The sequence below is a fragment of the Plectropomus leopardus genome, chromosome 15 (genome assembly GCF_026936395.1).
Source record: "Plectropomus leopardus strain MGB_pleo_1.0 chromosome 15, ASM2693639v1, whole genome shotgun sequence".
NCBI classification, from domain to species: Eukaryota; Metazoa; Chordata; class Actinopteri; order Perciformes; family Serranidae; genus Plectropomus; species Plectropomus leopardus.
Window position 1 is genome coordinate 25,279,150 of NC_142190.1, and position 19,287 is coordinate 25,298,436.

General features: G+C 40.8%; 4 protein-coding genes across 7 annotated transcripts; 1 reads left to right on the top strand and 3 right to left on the bottom strand.

Annotated features, from left to right (window-relative positions):
* Positions 1 to 1,242: 1,242 nt before the first annotated feature.
* Positions 1,243 to 2,267, top strand: LOC148187331 (cobalamin binding intrinsic factor-like). The gene is made up of 4 exons (XM_088088625.1): positions 1,243 to 1,318; positions 1,418 to 1,559; positions 1,704 to 1,837; positions 2,171 to 2,267. The coding sequence occupies exons 1-4, from the start codon at positions 1,243 to 1,245 to the stop codon at positions 2,239 to 2,241; spliced, it is 423 nt and encodes a 140-aa protein (XP_087944751.1). The 3' UTR covers positions 2,242 to 2,267.
* Positions 2,268 to 2,498: 231 nt separating this feature from the next.
* LOC121952096 (C4b-binding protein) lies at positions 2,499 to 7,702 on the bottom strand. Of its 3 annotated transcripts, XM_088088623.1 has the most exons (6): positions 6,462 to 7,702; positions 6,076 to 6,219; positions 5,718 to 5,882; positions 4,857 to 5,024; positions 4,580 to 4,780; positions 2,499 to 3,569 (listed from the first exon to the last, which is right to left on the bottom strand). In XM_088088623.1, exons 2-6 carry the CDS (start codon positions 6,176 to 6,178, stop codon positions 3,550 to 3,552), a joined length of 657 nt encoding a protein of 218 aa, XP_087944749.1. In that variant the 5' UTR covers positions 6,179 to 6,219; positions 6,462 to 7,702; the 3' UTR covers positions 2,499 to 3,549. The 3 variants fall into 3 exon arrangements, with proteins under 3 accessions (XP_087944749.1, XP_087944750.1, XP_042354511.2); XM_088088624.1 differs by having other exon boundaries at positions 2,500 to 3,569; positions 6,082 to 7,702; XM_042498577.2 differs by having other exon boundaries at positions 2,509 to 4,411; positions 6,076 to 7,702.
* Positions 7,703 to 7,833: 131 nt separating this feature from the next.
* On the bottom strand, positions 7,834 to 12,961 carry hinfp (histone H4 transcription factor). 2 transcript variants are annotated; one of them, XM_042499061.2, is made up of 9 exons: positions 12,374 to 12,961; positions 11,895 to 12,121; positions 10,993 to 11,104; positions 10,669 to 10,821; positions 10,479 to 10,556; positions 9,218 to 9,338; positions 8,975 to 9,113; positions 8,757 to 8,881; positions 7,834 to 8,660 (listed from the first exon to the last, which is right to left on the bottom strand). In XM_042499061.2, the coding sequence occupies exons 1-9, from the start codon at positions 12,531 to 12,533 to the stop codon at positions 8,342 to 8,344; spliced, it is 1,434 nt and encodes a 477-aa protein (XP_042354995.1). In that variant the 5' UTR covers positions 12,534 to 12,961; the 3' UTR covers positions 7,834 to 8,341. The 2 variants fall into 2 exon arrangements, with proteins under 2 accessions (XP_042354995.1, XP_042354994.1); XM_042499060.2 differs by having other exon boundaries at positions 11,895 to 12,124; positions 12,374 to 12,958.
* Positions 12,962 to 13,649: 688 nt separating this feature from the next.
* On the bottom strand, positions 13,650 to 19,161 carry dpagt1 (dolichyl-phosphate (UDP-N-acetylglucosamine) N-acetylglucosaminephosphotransferase 1 (GlcNAc-1-P transferase)). Its single transcript, XM_042499989.2, has 9 exons — positions 18,708 to 19,161; positions 18,447 to 18,567; positions 18,149 to 18,362; positions 16,876 to 17,022; positions 16,513 to 16,597; positions 16,231 to 16,419; positions 16,025 to 16,112; positions 14,873 to 15,028; positions 13,650 to 14,776 (listed from the first exon to the last, which is right to left on the bottom strand). The coding sequence occupies exons 1-9, from the start codon at positions 18,872 to 18,874 to the stop codon at positions 14,711 to 14,713; spliced, it is 1,233 nt and encodes a 410-aa protein (XP_042355923.1). The 5' UTR covers positions 18,875 to 19,161; the 3' UTR covers positions 13,650 to 14,710.
* Positions 19,162 to 19,287: the final 126 nt, after the last annotated feature.

A 19,287-nucleotide genomic window follows, 5' to 3' on the forward strand; every position in this document is an offset into this window, starting at 1 on the left:
TGATCCCCAGATGGCTGTTGCCTTTTCATTTTCTTGATGATGCGTCACTGATGAACAATATGGTAAAATGCATTGCCAGGACAGTAGCCCCTTTCACACTGCCTGTTCAAGGCAGGGATATTGCACCTTTATGCCTCATTTTATACCTCATTTTTCTTCAAGATACAATTACAGACTAAGAGGACAGGAGTCTTATTGCCTTTATGCCAGCATGGGAGGTGGTAACAATGCCATAGCAGTGTGTGTATAAAAGGGACAACCGGCAGGATGGGACCATGGGCGGCATGGATGTGACATTTTAATGATGTGTTACCTGTGCAGCACAGGAAATTTAAAAAGCAGCTCGTACCAATTAACAGATAACTTAAAGAACAGTAGCTGTAAATGTCTGCAAATAAGAAGAAAACAATGAGATTTATGAGTCTTGGTAGCACCTCTGCTTAGGCCTGGAAATCATCATAAGTTTTCACTGTGTTGCGACATATAGTCTTATTATACTATACTATACTATACTATACTATACTATACTATACTGTATTGTATTGTAATGTATTGTACGGCAATGCACAAAACAAAATCATACCATACCACTACACAACACTACAAGGCACAACATAACACGACATTAAACTATATTATACTAAACTATACTATACTTAATATAATTAAGCCTTGGTTTAATGGAGACAACTCCTATATATAACATTGCCCCTGTCACGCTTGATTGATAAGACTGCTATAGGGACTCACAAGGCTCTACTTATTAAATCTATCATTCTACCTGAAAGGCCAAATCCTGATTGCATAATGTAACATTTTCGTTGAGGAAGGAGATGTGACCTTTCTTACACTCTCTGTAGAATAAGCTTGAGTTTACATACATAAATGATCTAAAAAAACGACCAACCTTTCTCATTCATGCCCTTTGAGAAAACATAACCATGAGGCAGATCATTAATCAACTAAACAAGCATTAAGAGACTTTAAAGATAACAGTGTTCCTGTATTCATAATGCACACATTAACAGTGACTGACTGGCACACGTGTGAGATAAGACCAAACACTCATGTTCATTTTCAGGCCGTCACTGTGAATGTTGAACTCAACAAAGACGTCTTTGCAAAGAGACTGCAGGAGTAAATATATTGTGGGACTTGAGTGTGCTCTGAAATGAGGGTTAGGCACACTATAAGTACTGAGACGAAGCGTTCGTCATCATCTGAGGGATAAGATCGTACAAGATGGCACTCAGAACGACTGCTCTCCTCTCTGTGGGCTTTCTTCTGCTGTTGACACGAGGAGCTCTCTCAGATGCAGGTGATATATTTAAGAAAATATAAAAATACAACTTTAAATGACTCACGCTTGTGTGCATGTACCATGTAAAGCATCACTGTAATTGAATATAACATGCAGGTCGGGCGACTCTTCCTATCAGACTGTCTGTGGAGAATGACCTGTCTAACATGACTCCCGAGTCCTATTTCAGCTCGGTGGTAGAGGGAGGTGTGCTGCTGGGCGCTCTGAGGAGACTGCAGGAAACACAGCAGGACTTCAAGTAAGACCACCCATGACATCCCCTTTAATTCTTCTACACAACGCCCTTTATTCTTAAAGGTGGCTTGGATGTTTCTCATACATATTTAAGCTTATTATGACCCATATTTGCTGAGTAGATAGTCCTGATTCTGTGTATGAGCAGGTTCACAGTGAAGGAGGACCCTGACTTTGGCCTGTTGTTGGAGAGTGTGAATGGAGTGGCCGGAAACGAGCGTGAGCGGACGTACTGGGAGATCCTGTCAGAAAGCTCAGGAGAGCACAGCAGGCTGGATGTGGGTGAGTATCCTCCCTAGTGTCAGTGTAACATGACTTAACCCTTTGCAGCCTGGATCAACATCAGTTTTCTTGAGCTGTGTTCAGATGGCTTTCACTCGCTACTCACCCATTTATAACCTGAGCAAATTGGTTTGCTTTCTTTCATAAACATGGAGGTAAAAGTCAGTGACCAACCTGGCAAAATATTTACCACAAATTGCAAAAAATCAATAGAAGATGACAAGAAAATTCCTAAAATGTTTAAAAACGAGGGGGAGGAAGTTTGGGGGTAGGGGGTGTTTATGTATGAACTCAAATGTTAATTTCTTATTCAAACTTTTCCCTTTTTTGCAGGTATTGGCTGCTACACACCTAAAGCAGATGAGCACATCATCCTTAGGTTCAGCACCTGGCCGCAACAGTGATGAACAAGCTGTTCATCACTCAACGTTCTTCAGGATCAGATTCAGATTCATTTTAGTTTTTTAGCATTTATGGCTGTTTCTGGATTATCAAGTTTAGGTGTAAAGATGTGTAAATGTTGAGACCTGATGTGTGAGAATGAAGAAAACAGCAACATCTAGTGTCTTTTTAATGCAACGTCACATAAAGTTTGGATGTGCATGCAATTTTACAAACTATACTAAGACAGCCTGCAAAATATCAAACCTGTAAGCAAATAAACACAAAGTGGTACTGGTTGAAAAATGTATGTAACATTTATTTACATCTTGTGAATGTGTGGCCAGTGATTTCTCCTTCTATGATTTGTTTAAAATTCTTTTTTACATTAAATATTAAAAGGGGGATCATAAATGAATACAAACAGTATTTTGAAGAACAAAACACACAATATAAGAAGAAATTTCACATGCCAGGAGGTGTGCTGCTTATTAAAATTGTTTGAGTGCAGAAAGTTTGGATAACATGGGGAAGTGAGAAGCATACAGCATACGCTCATGACAACTTCTATTCTGTTTAAGGAAACTTCAACAGATCCAGGCTTTGAATCATTTTCAACTGTTAAATTTCCATAAATACCTTATTCTGCCACACATCAAGACGGATCTGAATAAAAAAAAGGCTGTGATGAAGGTCTGTGTGACTTAAAGCTGAAAAAATGAACGAGGTGTTTGCTGTGGGGATTAGTGTGAATGCTTTGACTTCAGAGCATCGGTATCTTTTCTTCTTTTCAAATGCATCATTTTCACATGTATACAACCCATCCATCTATATAAAAATAAAGATTTCTTTTTACAAAAAAATAGATACAGTGTGCTATTTTTTATAATTAATAACTGAATTATTAAAAAAGGATTACATGGTTTACTACCTATAAAAGTAATTTGCTTATAAGGTCTACAACACCCTTCGTGTTAAGTGTGACCCCTGAGCTCCCTGACCAACGCTCCTCCCTTTGTAACAAGATTAAGGTTTCATCTCCTCTCGAGACAGATGGACTGAGAGGAGGAGCGACGAGGAGGAGACACTAATCTCTGGGGTTTCACTTCCCTTTCTCCTTGTACTTATCATTATTTCTTTCATGCTCTTAGAAACACACACATGTTTACAGACACGTTAAAAAGAGGATAGGAGAAAATCCTGGTAGGTGGAATTTGTGACATGAAAAAATAGCACCTAGTTGAAGGAATACTTCACCCCTTTAATGATCATATATGTATAAATAACTCACCCTGTGTCACGTGTAACTGATGAAGAAAACTTTGTTTTTCTCACTTGCCTCCACGGTGATCTAAGAATCCAAAAATGGAGAAAATGCTTGATGAATTAAGTCATAGGGGTCAACGTTTTTAGAACAGCAAAACTATATCAAAACATCCAATCACAAACTCAAACAGGTATTTGGGAAGAAAGCGTTTGTCTCGCATGCCTCCGCGGTGAACGAAGAATCCAAAAACTGAACTGATGGAGATCTGAGGCTTTGTCAATGCTCTTTGTGAAGCTCTTTGAACAGGTGAGTAATAAATATACAAATAACCATTTGGAGGGTGAAGTCGTCATTTAATTCAGACAAACAGGGAGTGCTGTCAGTTACCAAATACTGCCATTTTTCTACCTAAAATTAGCATCTTGTTAAAAAAACAAACAAAAAAAACATACCATCTGGCACTTTAGGTAAACTTTTTATCCTAAGTATTTCAAATAATTATTTGACCCAAGTCTGACACTGCCTCTGAGACTGTTTTAAAATTCCCCTCACTCTTCTCCTCTGACCCTTTTGCCACCTTACATCACACAGATTAACTGAATTAAGCACTTCTGCTTTGCTTATAATTCACCACCGACTCGGAGAGGGATTTGGACCTCAGGCACTGAAATCTTCTTGTCATAGTGTAAAATCCATATATAGAGACCCAGCAGAAATCGTTGGCTTCAGTGCGCTGTGCCAGAGAGATTATATTAATGTCTTAAAACATCCAGATTTCGGTCCGCTCATTTGTCCCCACAATTGGATAAAGAAGCAAAAACACAGCGTAGCTCTGCGGTGTACAAGCTGCCTGTGTATTTCTTCTTCATCTGATGTCTCACTGTACAGTCAACATAGAGCTGTCTCCATGATTTAGCCCGTAGATGCTAAAAATAACAAAACAGAAGTGTTTTTTACATGGACTTCCTCAAAGAACGGTAGGACAAATTAAAGCATTAACTGACCACATTCAAATGTATTTGCACTGAGACAACATTGCAGCATGCTAACATTGCATAATCAATGCTTGGCGGTGTGTCAGGGAAGCTACTCACCACATGATAAAGCACAGTCACAAATGCAAGGGACACACTGTGCAAAGAAGCGCTTCCAGCCAGTCTCCTTCTTCTTACAGTTGTCTATCCGAGTGCAGCCTTGTTTGGGTGGGCCGAAGTAGCTCTTATATGTGCAGGTGGAGTTGCACGTCCCATTTAGTTCCCTCTCACTGACTTCAATGCGTCCCCGGTGACACATTCCTAAAGGTCGGGAAGAGAGAGCTCACGTGATGCGCTTATAAAGGATCAGAAAATTTTCGTGTCAGTGTTTACTCACTGAGGCAGGTAGGTTTTGGGGTCCAGAGGCCGTTAGGCTGGCAAGTTCTGGTAGGGTTTCCCACCAGCATGAAGCCAGAGCGACAGGTGTACCTCACCACAGAGCCCACCCACCAGTCGTTACCATATACGACTCCGTTATAGTCCGCATCTGGCCTCCCACAGTTCACTGCCACACAAAATAAAGGAAAGGCAAAACTGGACATAAACCTCTGTATAGCAGATTAATCAGACAGCGTTATCAACTTACCTTTATTTATACAGCAGCTTTAATACAAACATGCAGCCTATAGTGTTTCACTTAGCTAAACTGAAACCACACAGACGAAAAATGACAAATAACACAGTTTTGCAAGACTAGAAAATTTTAACAATAAAATATAAAAAAACAATAAATAGTCTAAAAATAAAATAAAATAAAAGGGTGGAGGACCTTTGTTCTTGGTCAAACCTAAAAATAAACCTAAAATGAAAGAAAATCTGAAATGTAAGGAGGAGCAAGGTCATTAAAAGCTTTCTAAAAAAAACAAACTTTAAAATCTTTTCTGAAATACACGGGTCGTCAGTGTAGTGTCTTTGCAGTGGGGTAATGTGACCCACTTTCCTCGTTTAAAGTTAACACTGTGGCTGCAGCTGTCTGAACTTGCTGTAGTTTTCTGAAGATTTTTTAGTCAATTTAGTGCAAAGAAAATTACAATAACGTAAATGGCTGGAAATGAAAGCAGGAGTGAGTATTTCGGCATCTTTCTAAAAGAGAGGTAAAAGAAAGGTATTTTGATAAAAGGAAGATTTAATGACCTTGTTAGAATTAGAAGTAAAAATGAATCCCAGATCAAATGTCAGTCAGTTTTGGTAGCCTTACCTCTGCACAGAGACTTGTAGCCGAGCCAGCAGCAGCTCGAGTCTCCACAGCGGTCTCTCCTCAGCTCCTGGTGTCGCGCCTTACAGCCTCCTAAACAAAGAGGCGCTGCCCCGGTCCAATATATGTCATCTACAAAGTCCGGTTGGGGTTCCCATTCTATCTCACCTACAGTAAAACATTTTTATACAATTTTTATCATACACCACAACTGGAAAAATCAGAAACATTCACATAATCGATAAAACTGTAAAAGGTTTTTCGAGGCCTCAAGGCCAAGAATAAAAAAGATGGTTTATTGTTGTTACATTAAGAGCATTATAGAAAGATAACAATATACTGGTATTATTGGAGGTCTTACCACTACCTTCCACCTCACCAATCCAGTCAGGATACTGAGAAATGGCTCTCTGGCAGGACCCAAACAACAGCAACAACAGTGGACACAACCTCATGGAGCCCATCTTCAGATGCAATCACTTTCTGTGGAACACCGCTTATGGATCTGGGAACTGAGTCATATTACTGTCCAGCAACATCCTATACATCCTCAACAGACATGAAGCCATTAAAAGCTGTCCCAGTAGAGCTCACTGGCTGCAGACTGAGGAAGCAGAGAGCGGTAAGTAACACTTCAACTAAGCTGTGTGTGCTGCCTAATCTTCTACACACAGCTAATGCCACTACGCACTGTAAGTCATGCTGCGACGAGACGCGCTGCTGCAGGTTTGCCATGATTTAAGTCACCTGATCAGCAGAGCTTTTCATGAGATCAAAGCAGACAGTCAGCTTTCGGGTTCTGAAAAACAGAAATTTTGTTGTTTAAACATTTACCATCAAAGCTCTGATATATCCTACTTTTGAGTAGAACGAATATACAGCACGTACACGTTTTTGGGCTCAAAATGATTTTATCTAATGGAGGAATATAGAAGTGCCTTCACATAGTCTACTCCGACAGTTTTACCACTTGAGCACCAACATTTCAGATCGCATCCATGAAAAGTATGAGTGTATATACTGTCAATAACACTACAGCAACCACATTTCAGTTTACATTCACCTAGTAAAATCTCAGTCGATACATTTAGATCAATAGCATGTCCAGTGTAGCAGAACCAGATTCAGTCAGAAAGTGTTGCTGCAGTAGAGCAGATAGACTCAGCGGCGGGCGCCAGAATGGAACTACAGATGGTAGATACTATCGATGTAGTGACCTGTGAATCATGGGAAAGAAGAAAAAAAGATCCTCTCTCAGGGACATGTTAAAAATAATTAAATGGCATTTTGCGCTTCATTAGAGGGGAACACCGACTAAATTAAGAATTCCAATATGTTTTTTTAATGGTTAAAACTTTAATCAATATTTATGAACATAAGCTACTCTCTCAAAGCCAGAAAGTAAATGTCAAACTTGTGTAGTCATGACATTCACCCGGGTGCTCTCAGCGTCATGTAGAAGAGTAGCTTCCAACCTTTTTCCATAAGGGACCCCTTTTCTGTCATTAACAAAGTGACGACCCCTTACTAAGTGACATATTTTACACATCTTTCAGTGCATGCAATACAGAACAACAGCTAAAGCGCACGCTTCTCCCTAACAGTAACAATAACTGCATTACGTTTGTGTAAAACGAGCAATTTAGATTACTCTAACAAGATTAATTCCAGTGATTATTACATCTGAGATGTATTTTCTCCATCACTATAATCTGATTTTGGACAGATTCAGTGTTTTCTTCTCTTGGCTATAAATCTGTGAATGTTTAAACTGCAAGAAAAAAAGAGTTTTCTTGCACCCCTTTATATCAAGAAGGCCTTGTGGCCCTCCGTGCAGCTTTACCCCCAGGCTGGATGCTTGTGATCCGGAGCACTTTTCCCCAATTTATTGTCTACGGAGCAGCTCCAGACTTCATACTCTATCAGACAAATTACAAATTTGAGTTTTAGCACTCTAGTGTTTGGATTTGGGAGAGAGATGTTTATGTTTACTAATATTTTTGGACTCTCTTAGACCATAAGTACAATCTGTTTGAATTTTGAAAATGGGCGTAGTTCTCCATTTAAGAAAATTTACTGTGCAACAAATAAAAACATCTCAATAAGACAAAACAAACTATTTCATGTATGATTTTTGTCATTTATTTATCCAAATAAATAAGAAACACGCCACTCTTGTAACTCAAACCACTAACCTTCAAAATGATGTAGCTGCTTTACTTCTGCATTTGAGACAACATTTCTAAAAAATGAAAGACAACCTTCTAGTTAGTTCAGCATTAGTATCAAACTATTTAAAGATGTCACAGTCTGAGATGTGCAATTGAAAAGAATTAAATATTGGAAATTGTGTTCAACATAGGCAAACAAAACAGGTTTAATACCTAACATAGGCTAATGGTTAAGACGGGTGATCATGGAGTACACATCCCTTCATTAAGCAGTTTAATTCATATTACTGAGTGCCTCCAGACACCGTTAAAGGCTCAGAAGTGTTGATTTTTCAGTCATGTCTCATGTATCTGTGAAACAGCAAAGCTAATTTCAGAATATCCTGTTATGTTTAGCACGTGTCTGTACGACTGTGGCAGTCAAACCGTGTGAATGTCTTACTGCTGAGCATCGTTTTAGAGTTGCTGCATGACAGAGTCCTCCCCTGCTTGTGACAAACCTCCAGCGAGAACGTACAGCATGCTCTCCTCCTGACTGCCCTCCTCAGCGCTGGCGGCCGGCTCCTCAGTCCTCTGCTCCTCCAGCAGCACGCCTCTCAGTTCCACCTGCAGCTCCGAGGGAGCCGCCCCCAGGGAGTCTTCTTCAGTCTGGCCGCTGTCCTCGTCCTCCTCCGCTTGCCTGCTTTGTCTTTCCCTCATTAGCTGCTCCGTCAGTTCCACGCTCTCGTAGCGAATCAGCTGCAGCCGCAGGAAGCCGTCCTCGTGTTCCTTGTACCTGACAGAGTGATGAAGAGACCATCAGCGCTGCAAAGCGCCACACATCTTTAATTCAACATCATAAGGTTGACTGATTTGTCAGTGTGGGACTTACCTGAATCTGGGGTGTCCGGAGGGCCATTTGAACTGGTGCTTTTTGTGCAGATGAACTGTTAGGTTGTTGCCCCGGGTGAAGCATTGATCGCACACATGGCACTTGTAACGAGCTACGAACTTCCCCTGATGACAAAAAGGAAACCGAGAACTTCAGTGACATTGAAACTCCCTCTATGAATGCAAAAACAACAATTTAAAAGATTTGCCTATTTTCACCTCATGCTCTCTTTTGTGGTGGATCTTCATAGTGATGAGAGTACGAGACGTGAAACCACAGCCAGGAACATCGCAGTGAAAAGCCGGCTCGCTGCTGTGAGTATCCAGGTGTTTGCGCAAATCTACCAGATTCTTACAGCTGCAAATACAAAATCAAGTGAGGGGGTGTTTGCCACAAAGAATGCATGTGTGTTTAACAGCTTTATCTTGTTTGGAAGTGCTGCAGATTCAGAGAATAGCTACCTGTATTCGCAGTATTCACAGCTGTATGGCCTCTCGTTACTGTGACGGAACTTGACATGGTTACGCAGCGCAGAGGGCGACGGACAGGTCATGTCACACAGCGGACATTTATAGTGGCTCACTGAACAGACGAGAAAAAGACAAACCAGTGATAAGAATAAAGCCTCTAATAATACTGCAGAGCTGTTTGTTGTCAAAAGGATTCCCTCACTCACTCCGACAGCAAAGTGTATCACATGGTCAATTTGGACAAAAATAGACACACAGGGCTATTTTTACTGACGCTCATCTCAGACAAAAAAAATCCTGGAAAAGTAATTTATTCTAAAACTTGACACTGTTGCTATAACAACACAGACGTCTATCACAGAGAATTTTTGACTGTGAGCTGCTTATAGAATGCAGGGCTCCAGAGAGTAGAGGATTACTGATGTTTGCTAGTGTTTATATGTACACAAAAAACATCTATTTTTCCACTTTTATCTGCTTATCCAGAGCCGGGTCGCAGGGGCTGCAGGCTAAGCAAGACGTCCCTCTCACCAGTAACACTTTCCAGCTCATACTGGGGGATAAGTTCCCAAACTAGCTGAGATATATAATCCTTCCAGCATGTTCTGGGTCTGCCCCGGGCATCCTCGCAGTTGGATATGCCCAAAAAACCTCTTATGAGAGGCGTCTGGAGAGGCATCGTGATCAGATGCCCGAACCACCTTAACTGGTCCCTTTTAATGCAGGAGAGCCGCGGCTCTACTACGAGCTTCCTCCCAAATGCCTGTGCTGCTCATCTCTAAGGCTGAGCCCAGCCACCCTGTGAAGGAAACTCACTTCAGACACTTGTTTCTGCGATCTCATTCTTTCGATCACTACCCAAAGCTCATGACCATAGATGAGGGTCGGAACATAGATGGACACAAAACGCAAAGAAAAACAATATCAGACCAAAAAACCCCAAACAAATAAAGATTATGTTGGACAAATGTTCACTCGTGTGGAATTTCTAGTTATAGCTTAAGTGTCATGAGACCAATCTATCAGTTCTGAAGTTTCATTTTGCACAAATGAACTGAAACCACGGCAGCACGGTGACTCGTGCCTCACAGCAAGAGCGTTCCGTGTTCGGACCTGCCGGCCGGCTGGAGCTCTTCTCTGTGGTGTTTGCATGTTCTCCCTGTGTCAGCATGTGTGATGTTATTTGGCTGAAACATGCAAACTGAGCAGTGCTGAAGTAACAACTGGTAACACCGTTAGCACAGTGACTGACCATGGGTTCTCATGTGGTCTCTCAGTAGTCTTTCTGTAGCGAAACGTTTGGAACAGTGAGAACACTGGAACCTCTGGCCTACAGCACACAGAGACACACAAAACAAAATTTACAGGAGGATTTCATTTGAACATGTTGCAAATATTGTTATAAAGCTTCCTGTCATAGTTTTGGCAATTCTTTTTTTTACCTTCCATGGCGCTCTGACGTATGATGTGGTCAAACAACTTGGTGTTGTTGGCGTACATCCCCCCGCAGCCTGGACACGCCACCACCTTCTCCTGAGTGTGGCTGCGCAGATGCTCCCGAAGCTTAGGACGCCCTTTAGCGGTGGCTTCACAATCTATGAGAGACAGGGTCTGGACTTAAACTCAACAACCCTACAGTCTTAGTACTGAGCCGAAAGTGTTTTCAGCCATTTAAATTTCTGTGACCATAAATTGGTTGTGTAATCTTATGCTACATTGACATTTCGGAACTATGATCTTGAGATAAGTCGTGTTGAATGACATACCTTTCCACCCACAGCGTACTGGGAATTCACAGTCTCCTGCTGGTATATCTATGCACTGGCTATGCATCTCCACATGGCGATAGAACCACTCTGGGTTTTCATAGGGTGGTTGCTTTCACAAATATATACAGAAATAAAAAAACACAGACATATTTGAGTTCATGAAAATATGTTTAAATTCTATCTCATGTACACTTAAAATAAAAACAATACAATAAGAAATAAATCCTTGCATTATCTGAACTATGTAAAGTTAAGATAAACTGTAAACTGTGTTTTGCAGTGTTACATTTAAGGGGCAGTGTGTAAGATGTTGGGGGATTTAGTGGCCTCTAGTGGTGAAAACTGCACATTGCAACCAGATGAAACTTTTCCAGATAAAAAAATTATTCAATGTTCTTTGTTTAGTAGGGTTTTTTTAGGGAGCTAAATTATTTGCAGAGGACTCATCATCTCCAAACTAAACAGGTGATGAAAACTGGTGAAAACACTGAATACAGCAGTTTTATGTTACAAATCAGTGCTTCGGCCATGGGTTTGACAAGCCACTAGCCCAGCGCTTCTTACTGCGTGCTCACATTTTTTTCTCTGACAATTTAAGATTATACAGAAAACATTTTGTTAATAATCCATTTTTGTCACTATAGCCCACTAAATACTACACACTGGAGCAAATGTATCAAGGCAAGTAAGGCTAACAAGATATGATTATCTGCTGTGTTGTTTGATATGTGTCACAAATACAGATTATTGCATTCAGTGAAAAGCATGCTTAACTGTTACCTGCATGTGAGTAGGGGGTTACACACTCTACACTTATCCAAGTTATCTTGCCTTACTCCATCATCATCATCATCATCATCATCAGCAGCAGCAGCAGCAGCAGCCTCAGTGCAGCTTACCTCACATTCCTCCCAAAGGCAGATAAAATTGTCTGGGATTTCAGGGATGATGTTGCGGTTCTGGTACCCGATGGAGCACGTGCCAATCTCTGGCTGGGCATTAAGCACCTGCTGACCCAGCTGCTTCAGCTTAGTGTGGTAACAATGAAAGAAGAGATGTCTTCGTAACTCCTCAGGACCCTCCACAGAACAGAAACCACAATCTCTCCAAAGACAGTTTCTCTCCTCTTCTGCAAAAAAAAGTAAAGCGCTTAGATTAGTCGGCATCACCTTTTGGGGGCTTAACACTGCATCAACATTTCTTGTTTATCATTTTCTATTTCAGAGCACTATTTGATGTAAATGAAGCACTGCTTATTTCATGTGGCCGACGCGGCAGTGAAGTATTTTCTTTCCACATAAATTGCTACAGCTCTACATAAACATTAGCTGAGCCACAGGTAGATACTCGGAACTTTATTATAATAAAAACTCTTAACCTTCAGTCTCTTCCTCGTCCTCCTCCGCCATGTTCACAGCATTAAGATGACCCTCCGCGTGCTTGCAGAAATTATCCATCCGACTGAACGACTCTGGACACGAACTCCATTCACAGTCCAGTTTTAGTGTTGTCTTGTGAACCCTTCTGTTAGGAGGCATCTTTTTGGGTCAAAAATGGGTAAACGTAGTGTGTTTTACCCACAGACTGAAGCTACAGACGGTGCACAGCCTTGACCATAAGCAGCCAGAGGCTAGCTAGCAGCAGCTAACTGTCACCAGAGTCTGAACATTTATCAGCTCTACTGACGTTACATCTTTACAGACATATTCCTGGAACACCGGAAATATAAAAAGCACTAAACACCTCACAAAATATGGGCTTAGGCACAATAACTTGACGGTTAAAGGCACAAAGACGATGTAAACATGAGTTGTGCTGGCTGGCTATGAAAAAGCGCGACCTGTGTGCAGCGCGAAATTCTTCCTAGACACACAAGTATACTTCAATAGTTCCGGGTGTAATATGTTCCGCCCTCAGAGGCATGTCAAACCGGTCCACAGGGGGGCCGGTGTGGCTGCAGGTTTTGTTTCCAACCAAGTGGCAGCACACCAGACTTGACTCATTTAATCAACTGATCTCCGTCTTCAGACAGTTGATTGGTCAAACTGTGTGCTCTTGGTTGGTTGGCACAAAAACCTGCAGCCACACCGGCCCCCCTGTGGACCAGTTTGACATGCAAGTCGCACTACTTTTCTTGGCGGATTTTCTTTACCACTTCCACTCCACTACATTTGGACGCAAATATGTAACATTTTACGCTTCTTGGTTTTTTTTTGTAATTCAATGAAGCTATATATACATATATACATACATACATATGTATGTATATATATGTGTGTGTGTGTATATATATATCCGTCCAATACCTACTAAAAAATCTAGGCCAATACTGAAATATGAGCATCTAAAACTCTCATAAAAAATTACACAAAAAATACACAGAGCATAACATATAATCAAGCATTTGTGGCCAAGATATTTATCATATCTTTACAATTTTGCGATGCAATTTCTTCATCTCCTTTTATACACCAATACCAATATATTTGTGATGACCTAAAATTTGGTGATAAAATCCCTTTTAAAACTTCAACAGACATTTTCACCTAGTCAAGTACTTATAAGTCTCATGTGTATGTACGTATATATATGTCTTATTATTACACCTGATTAAGTAACTGGATAGACCACGGCATATTAACAATGGCAAAGTCTTATATTCATTTTTTTCAGATTTTATTTTTGAATTTGAGGCTTCCATCTCCACAGTAAACAGTTTGTCACTTGTTACATTCCTATTAGCAAAATAATCCAGTGCTAGTTTACTTCACATTGATGTTCGCTGAACCCTCAGGGGAAAAATGCATATCAGTCATAAAAATACAGCTATGTATCCAATAATACCAAGAGATATATAAACAATCAATTCTCATTTTTCTCATCAGGACACCTTTTACCTCCCATGGACCCTTAAGTAACTTTAACAACTATCCAAGCATGATAATCTCTCTTCTAATATTCCGTCTATTTACCCGCCTCCAGCTAATACCCTGTCTATAGACTGATTACAGATTCCTCATCTCTTCACTGCTTTTCTTCATGACCACTCTATGTGCGTTTGTTCAGAGGACATTTTTTTTTAAAAAAAAACAAAACAAAATTATATTAATTTAATAATTCATATTATTAATGTTGCGTGGATTGAAAGTAAAATTAAGCATGAATGGGTACATTTCCCCCAAGCCATTTTAGCTTTAGCTGCAGATTCAAGCAACAGATTGCTGTTTGAGTATTTCTCTAATTTTTGGAGCATCTTTCAATCTGTTATCAAGTGGTAACAATTTAGTAGCTGGCAGCCACTGATGTTGGGCTTAAGACCCAAAGTCATGCCCACTTACTGTACTTTCCTTTAAAAAAACACAAGTACAAAAATATACCTCCAGGGTGGACACACAAGATCATCAGGACCCAGTTACTTTTTTTCTGCTTGTCATTTCTGAAACTTAAGAAAATAACTCAGAGTGCCCACTGTTGATGTCAGACCCCTCGCAGTTTATGCTTATGCACCGTATGTGAAAATGTTTTAAGAGGTGAAATATAGCTTTGAATCTTGCATTGGGTCAGTACTGCAGGCAGAGTCTGAGGCAGAAAAGTAACAGTGAGGTAATGGAACCTATTAAAAAAAGGCAGCTGAACCACTGAGCCTGTAAAAATAGCTCCACAACAAAATCATACTTCCTCAGTCCACATTCTCTCCTCTTTCCTGACAAGCTGTCTAGACGTCGTAGAAGAGCCGCACCAGGTGATAACGTATCCCAAAAGCCATTGCGCTGCCCATCACCTGGAGAAGACACGAAGACGAGTATCCAGTGAAACATTCGCATCATTTAAGAAGACTGTTCCAGCTTATTTGGATACAGCAGGTGCTTTGTTGTACCTGTATGATGAGCATGATGGCTGTGAGGTTTCTCTCATGGGTGGGTCCGAGTAATTTCAGTGCCAGATTTATTAAGGTCATGTTGTTGCACTCAATAAAATCATCATCTCCCTCCTGGGCTCTTCGCACCTCGAGCAGCTTTAATAACTCTGCCACCTGTTGAGGACATTATTGTCATCAGCCAATAAACACGGCAGGAAGCCTGCTGCTGGGCTGCCTCACATGTGTTTATCCACCCAGACCAATATTCACTACATGCACTTTTTTTATAGGTAGTGCAGTGACTATTATCTGAGCCGATTATCTGACAACGTAAACTCGTGAAGTCAGAGACTGTTTTGTGATACTAACTACTCTGATAGCATTGTTGTTTAAGTTTTTACTGCATCTCGTCTTGTATTGATTCAGTAAGAGACAGTGTATTTTATTTTTCAGGACGATCCCATATTATGCCTGAACAAAAGTATTTCCAGTTACCGAGCTCTGTGTCTGTCAGAAGGTCTGACCGGGATACTACTATCTCAGCAGGACAATAGTGTAAATGCACAGCTGACTATAGGGAAGGTTGATTTGTTTCTTGAAATATTTTTAATTTATTCCCATTGAATTGCGAGTTTATATTCATAAAATTACATTTTTTTGGTCAAAATATTATTACTTTATTCTAGAACACAGATATGTGGGATATGTTTGAATGTTCAAGAGGTTTTGAACACGGGCAGAAATCTCGCTAAATCATGTGTGAGCTATTGAAATCCAGTGGTTATAAATTAATTCAAATAAATTTAAATACATTTTCCATTCATATGTGTAAGTGCCAGAAGTTGCTTCCCCAAATAAAAGACACAAAAAAGGATGTTAAAGTAAATCATGCCTACATGTGTGTATAAGAATAAATATATGAAAGCAATACAGAACGCCATTGAGCCTTTACTGCATAATATTCTATAATGCCCCATTTTTGTATTGTGAATATTCATCTATCACGTGAATGTTTTGTTATTCTTTACATGATTAAAACATTAAAACTTACCCAGAACGCAGAAATTGCAGTGTTTGATGCTCAAAATTTCCAACGTTTTTAGTTTTTTCTTTGGGCAACATAATTAAGTAATAATTTAAAAAGAAAATACACATGAGAAAGGGCTTTACCTTCAGGATGAGGTGTCCTAATTTAGATAGGTCCTTTCTTTTGAATTTAGAGTAGCTCATCCCCAGTTTGCCTGTGTCTGGATTCAGCCTTTCATTAGCAGTAACATTGGGACAAAGATAAAAAGATGAATCGCTGACATTGAGAGAACACAATCAGCAGAAATGATGAGTGAAGAGATATCACAAACAGATCTGACGTCTGTTACCTGGGGAGCCGGTGTCGGGGACAGGGGATGATGCGAAACAGCTGAGGCAAGGAGTAGACAAAGTTAACAACTTGAGGAATGAAGAACAGCAGCATCGTTTTGCTGAAATGTCCAAGGATGCCGACTACAGCGAAGGTCATCCCAGCAAAGTAGCAGAAAGTGTCTCCCACAAACACAGATGAAGGGTACCTGTGACGACACAGGTCGCAAGTTAACACAACACAGATCCTGCTATTACAAATACTTTTCATAAAACAGTCGCGGGTGATAAGTTTAACTTACCAGTTGTGGTAAAAAAGTGCTAATGTGGTGAAGAAGAATGGTATCATGAAGTAGAGCGAGAAAACGTGGTCATCACGGTAATCTCCTGAGAAAACAGAACCAACAACAAACCAAATGTCAGACAAAACATGTTTAGCACTGTGCGTGTTATGCTATTAATTTATATTCATAAATCACAGTTTAAAAAAGGGGACAAACTCTGTCAGTGTGAGATGATAATTCCACTTATGTCCAGACAATATTCAGTTTTGATCAGTTTACTTTCAAATTAAATCAAATTGTTCATATCCAATATACTCATGGCTTGCAGTGTAGCGGATGTGATCTGTAATGCTGATGATGAGAAAGGAAACAGCCACACACCGCTCAGCTCCAGCAGGTTGAAGATGATGATGGATCCGGAGATAAACAGGGCTTGACCCGATTCGATGCCATTGATGCCTGCTAGGATGTTGATGGCGTTTGTGCAGAATACTGCCAGCATTCCCATGTAGACGTAATAGAGAATACCTGCAAAAGATCATAAATCATACCATCACTGAACATGAAAACAACAGCAGTGGTATTTGAAAATTAGTACCCCAGACAAAAATCATGCTATGGGGATTTTACACTGAGCAAATATCTGTGTGGAGAGAACACTTCTCCACAGTGCCAGATGCCATCAGCGGTGAGCAGTGTCCACTAAACATGCAAATGAGCTTCCCTGAGACGGATTGTGCAGAAATAACAATTATTGCATCAGCTGTTTGGGTGGCTGATCTCAGGCGATCTTAAAGGTGCAGATGCTGAATGTGAATGTCCTGAGCTGGTGTGGTTACACGCAGTCTGCGGTTGCAAGTTCGTTTAGATGTATTGTCAGATTCACGGAAATGGTCTTGCAGGTGAAGATGCTGGGTGTGGAGGTCCTGAGCTGGTGTGGGTATATGTGGTCTGCAGTTGTGAGGTTGGTTGGATGTACTGCCAAAGTCACTGAAACGATCTTGCAGGTGAAGATACTGAATGTCAAGGTCCTTGGCTGGTGTGGTTATACATGGTGTGCAGTTGAGAAGCTGGTTGGATCTACTGCCAAACTCTTGGAAACAACTATGGTGATGTTTTATGGTAGTACATTGAGCATTCAATTGATGGGCAACAGCTCTGGTGGACATTCCTGCAGCCAGTACGCCAATGGCACGCTCCCTTAAAACTTGAAACATCTGTGATGTTTCATGTGAAGTGTGAACACATTTCAGAGAGGCCTTTTATTGTGACCACCCCTAGGCACAAATGTGTACTTCTGATGCCGTATATTCAAGATCTTGATATGCCACACCTGTCAGGTGGATGGATTATCATGGAAAAAGAGAATTGCTCACTAAAACCGATTTCAACAAATCTGCAAACAAAGCGTGAGAAAAATTACTCCATTGAGTGCACAAAAAGTCTTATGACTTTACCTTAAACCTGTAAAAAAAATGGGAGCCGAAAGGAAAAGTCTTGCGTTTCAAATATCTGTTTAGTGTATACCCCATTTGGCCTGGGAACATTTTGGGATCCCCCAGGAGGTGCTGAAGGACGTGACTAGAGTAGAAGGATATCTGAGCTACATTGCTCTTTCTACCCAGACAATGCTGCAAATAAACACACAACTCACCCAGATCCAAGTGCAGGCCAAGCAGGGCTCTAAAGGGCTTGGGCACCACGATAACTGTGTTGCCGAAGTTGGTAAAGTAGACCATTAGCAGCGGCAGGGAAGCCATGGTGGGAAGCAGGAGTTTGTGTCTCCATCGCAGGTTCAGCACATCATCAGCAAAGCCCAGGAAGATCATGCAGCAGATGGCCAGAAGTGCACCAATCAACTGTACAAACTGAGCAAAAACAACAACACAAACACAAGTTGAGTTTCAGATTTGAGATATGTACACAGGTTAACTATGAATTAATGGACACACCTCATCATGTGGGAAGCCCATGCACTGATCTCCTACAAAGCAGCTAAGAAAAGGCACTGGGATGAAGCAGAAGAGGATGATCAGGAAGACAGTCCCACTGATGACTCCCTGGGACTCTGGGCTGCAAAGAGGGGCACCAGAAAGAGACACAAGGCGAGATTAGGGCAGAACAAGAGTATATTTGACTTTCAAACTTGACAAATTTTACCTAAAATGTTATTCAGGATACCAAATGATAGGATAGGAAGGGAAATGACTCACACTTCCTTTTTGGATGTTTTGTTTAGGTCCATTCCGTATAATCTGGCTGAGATGAAATGGTCTTTGAAAGCAGGAATGAGTTTCAGTGTGCCCAAACAGCCGAGCACAGACAAGAGACAGTTAATCACCAGCGGCAGGACGGGGACCGGGGACATGTTTTCAGGCATTTCGGTTTCTGACAGTTCAAATCACGTTTCTAGCTAATCCAATGTTGCCCCTGCAGGCGATCGATGAGCGAGCTTTGGCTGCCTTCAGAGGTGAAAACATGTCATATCGCTAATTTAAGACTAAATACATCTCCGAGCTTCCGGTGTCAAAGAAAGAAAGGTCCTCGAGTCGCAGTGGTAATCCATACCATCTTTCATTACGTGTTGTTGATGCTAATATCAGCTCACAGACAGACTGTCTAAACTCCACGTCTGTTATCAGTTTAACCGTCAAGTCCAGAGAGAGGAGGTACTTACACTTCCGATCAAACTCTTCAAAATAAAACGTTATTAAAAATGGTTTGCGACGCATGATGTTATTATCTGGAAACTAGTTGAATTAGGGGAAGTCTTTGATGAATGCATATGAAAAG

Excerpts from the sequence above, each read along its gene's own strand:
- LOC121952096 (XM_088088623.1), bottom strand. The coding sequence starts at position 6,178 with ATGGGCTCCATGAGGTTGTGTCCACTGTTGTTGCTGTTGTTTGGGTCC. Across the intron at positions 5,883-6,075 it reads TGGTGAGGTGGAAGGTAGTG|GTGAGATAGAATGGGAACCC; the intron begins GTAAGACCTCCA and ends GTTTTACTGTAG. Across the intron at positions 5,025-5,717 it reads CTACAAGTCTCTGTGCAGAG|TGAACTGTGGGAGGCCAGAT; the intron begins GTAAGGCTACCA and ends TTTGTGTGGCAG.
- LOC148187331 (XM_088088625.1), top strand. The coding sequence starts at position 1,243 with ATGGCACTCAGAACGACTGCTCTCCTCTCTGTGGGCTTTCTTCTGCTG. Across the intron at positions 1,560-1,703 it reads GAAACACAGCAGGACTTCAA|GTTCACAGTGAAGGAGGACC; the intron begins GTAAGACCACCC and ends GTGTATGAGCAG. Across the intron at positions 1,838-2,170 it reads GCACAGCAGGCTGGATGTGG|GTATTGGCTGCTACACACCT; the intron begins GTGAGTATCCTC and ends CCTTTTTTGCAG.
- hinfp (XM_042499060.2), bottom strand. The coding sequence starts at position 12,533 with ATGCCTCCTAACAGAAGGGTTCACAAGACAACACTAAAACTGGACTGT. Across the intron at positions 12,125-12,373 it reads GGACGAGGAAGAGACTGAAG|AAGAGGAGAGAAACTGTCTT; the intron begins GTTAAGAGTTTT and ends TTTTTTTTGCAG. Across the intron at positions 9,114-9,217 it reads TGTGAATACTGCGAATACAG|CTGTAAGAATCTGGTAGATT; the intron begins GTAGCTATTCTC and ends TTGTATTTGCAG.
- dpagt1 (XM_042499989.2), bottom strand. The coding sequence starts at position 18,874 with ATGCCTGAAAACATGTCCCCGGTCCCCGTCCTGCCGCTGGTGATTAAC. Across the intron at positions 16,113-16,230 it reads CCCCGACACCGGCTCCCCAG|GCTGAATCCAGACACAGGCA; the intron begins GTAACAGACGTC and ends TGCTAATGAAAG. Across the intron at positions 14,777-14,872 it reads CCATCATGCTCATCATACAG|GTGATGGGCAGCGCAATGGC; the intron begins GTACAACAAAGC and ends TGTCTTCTCCAG.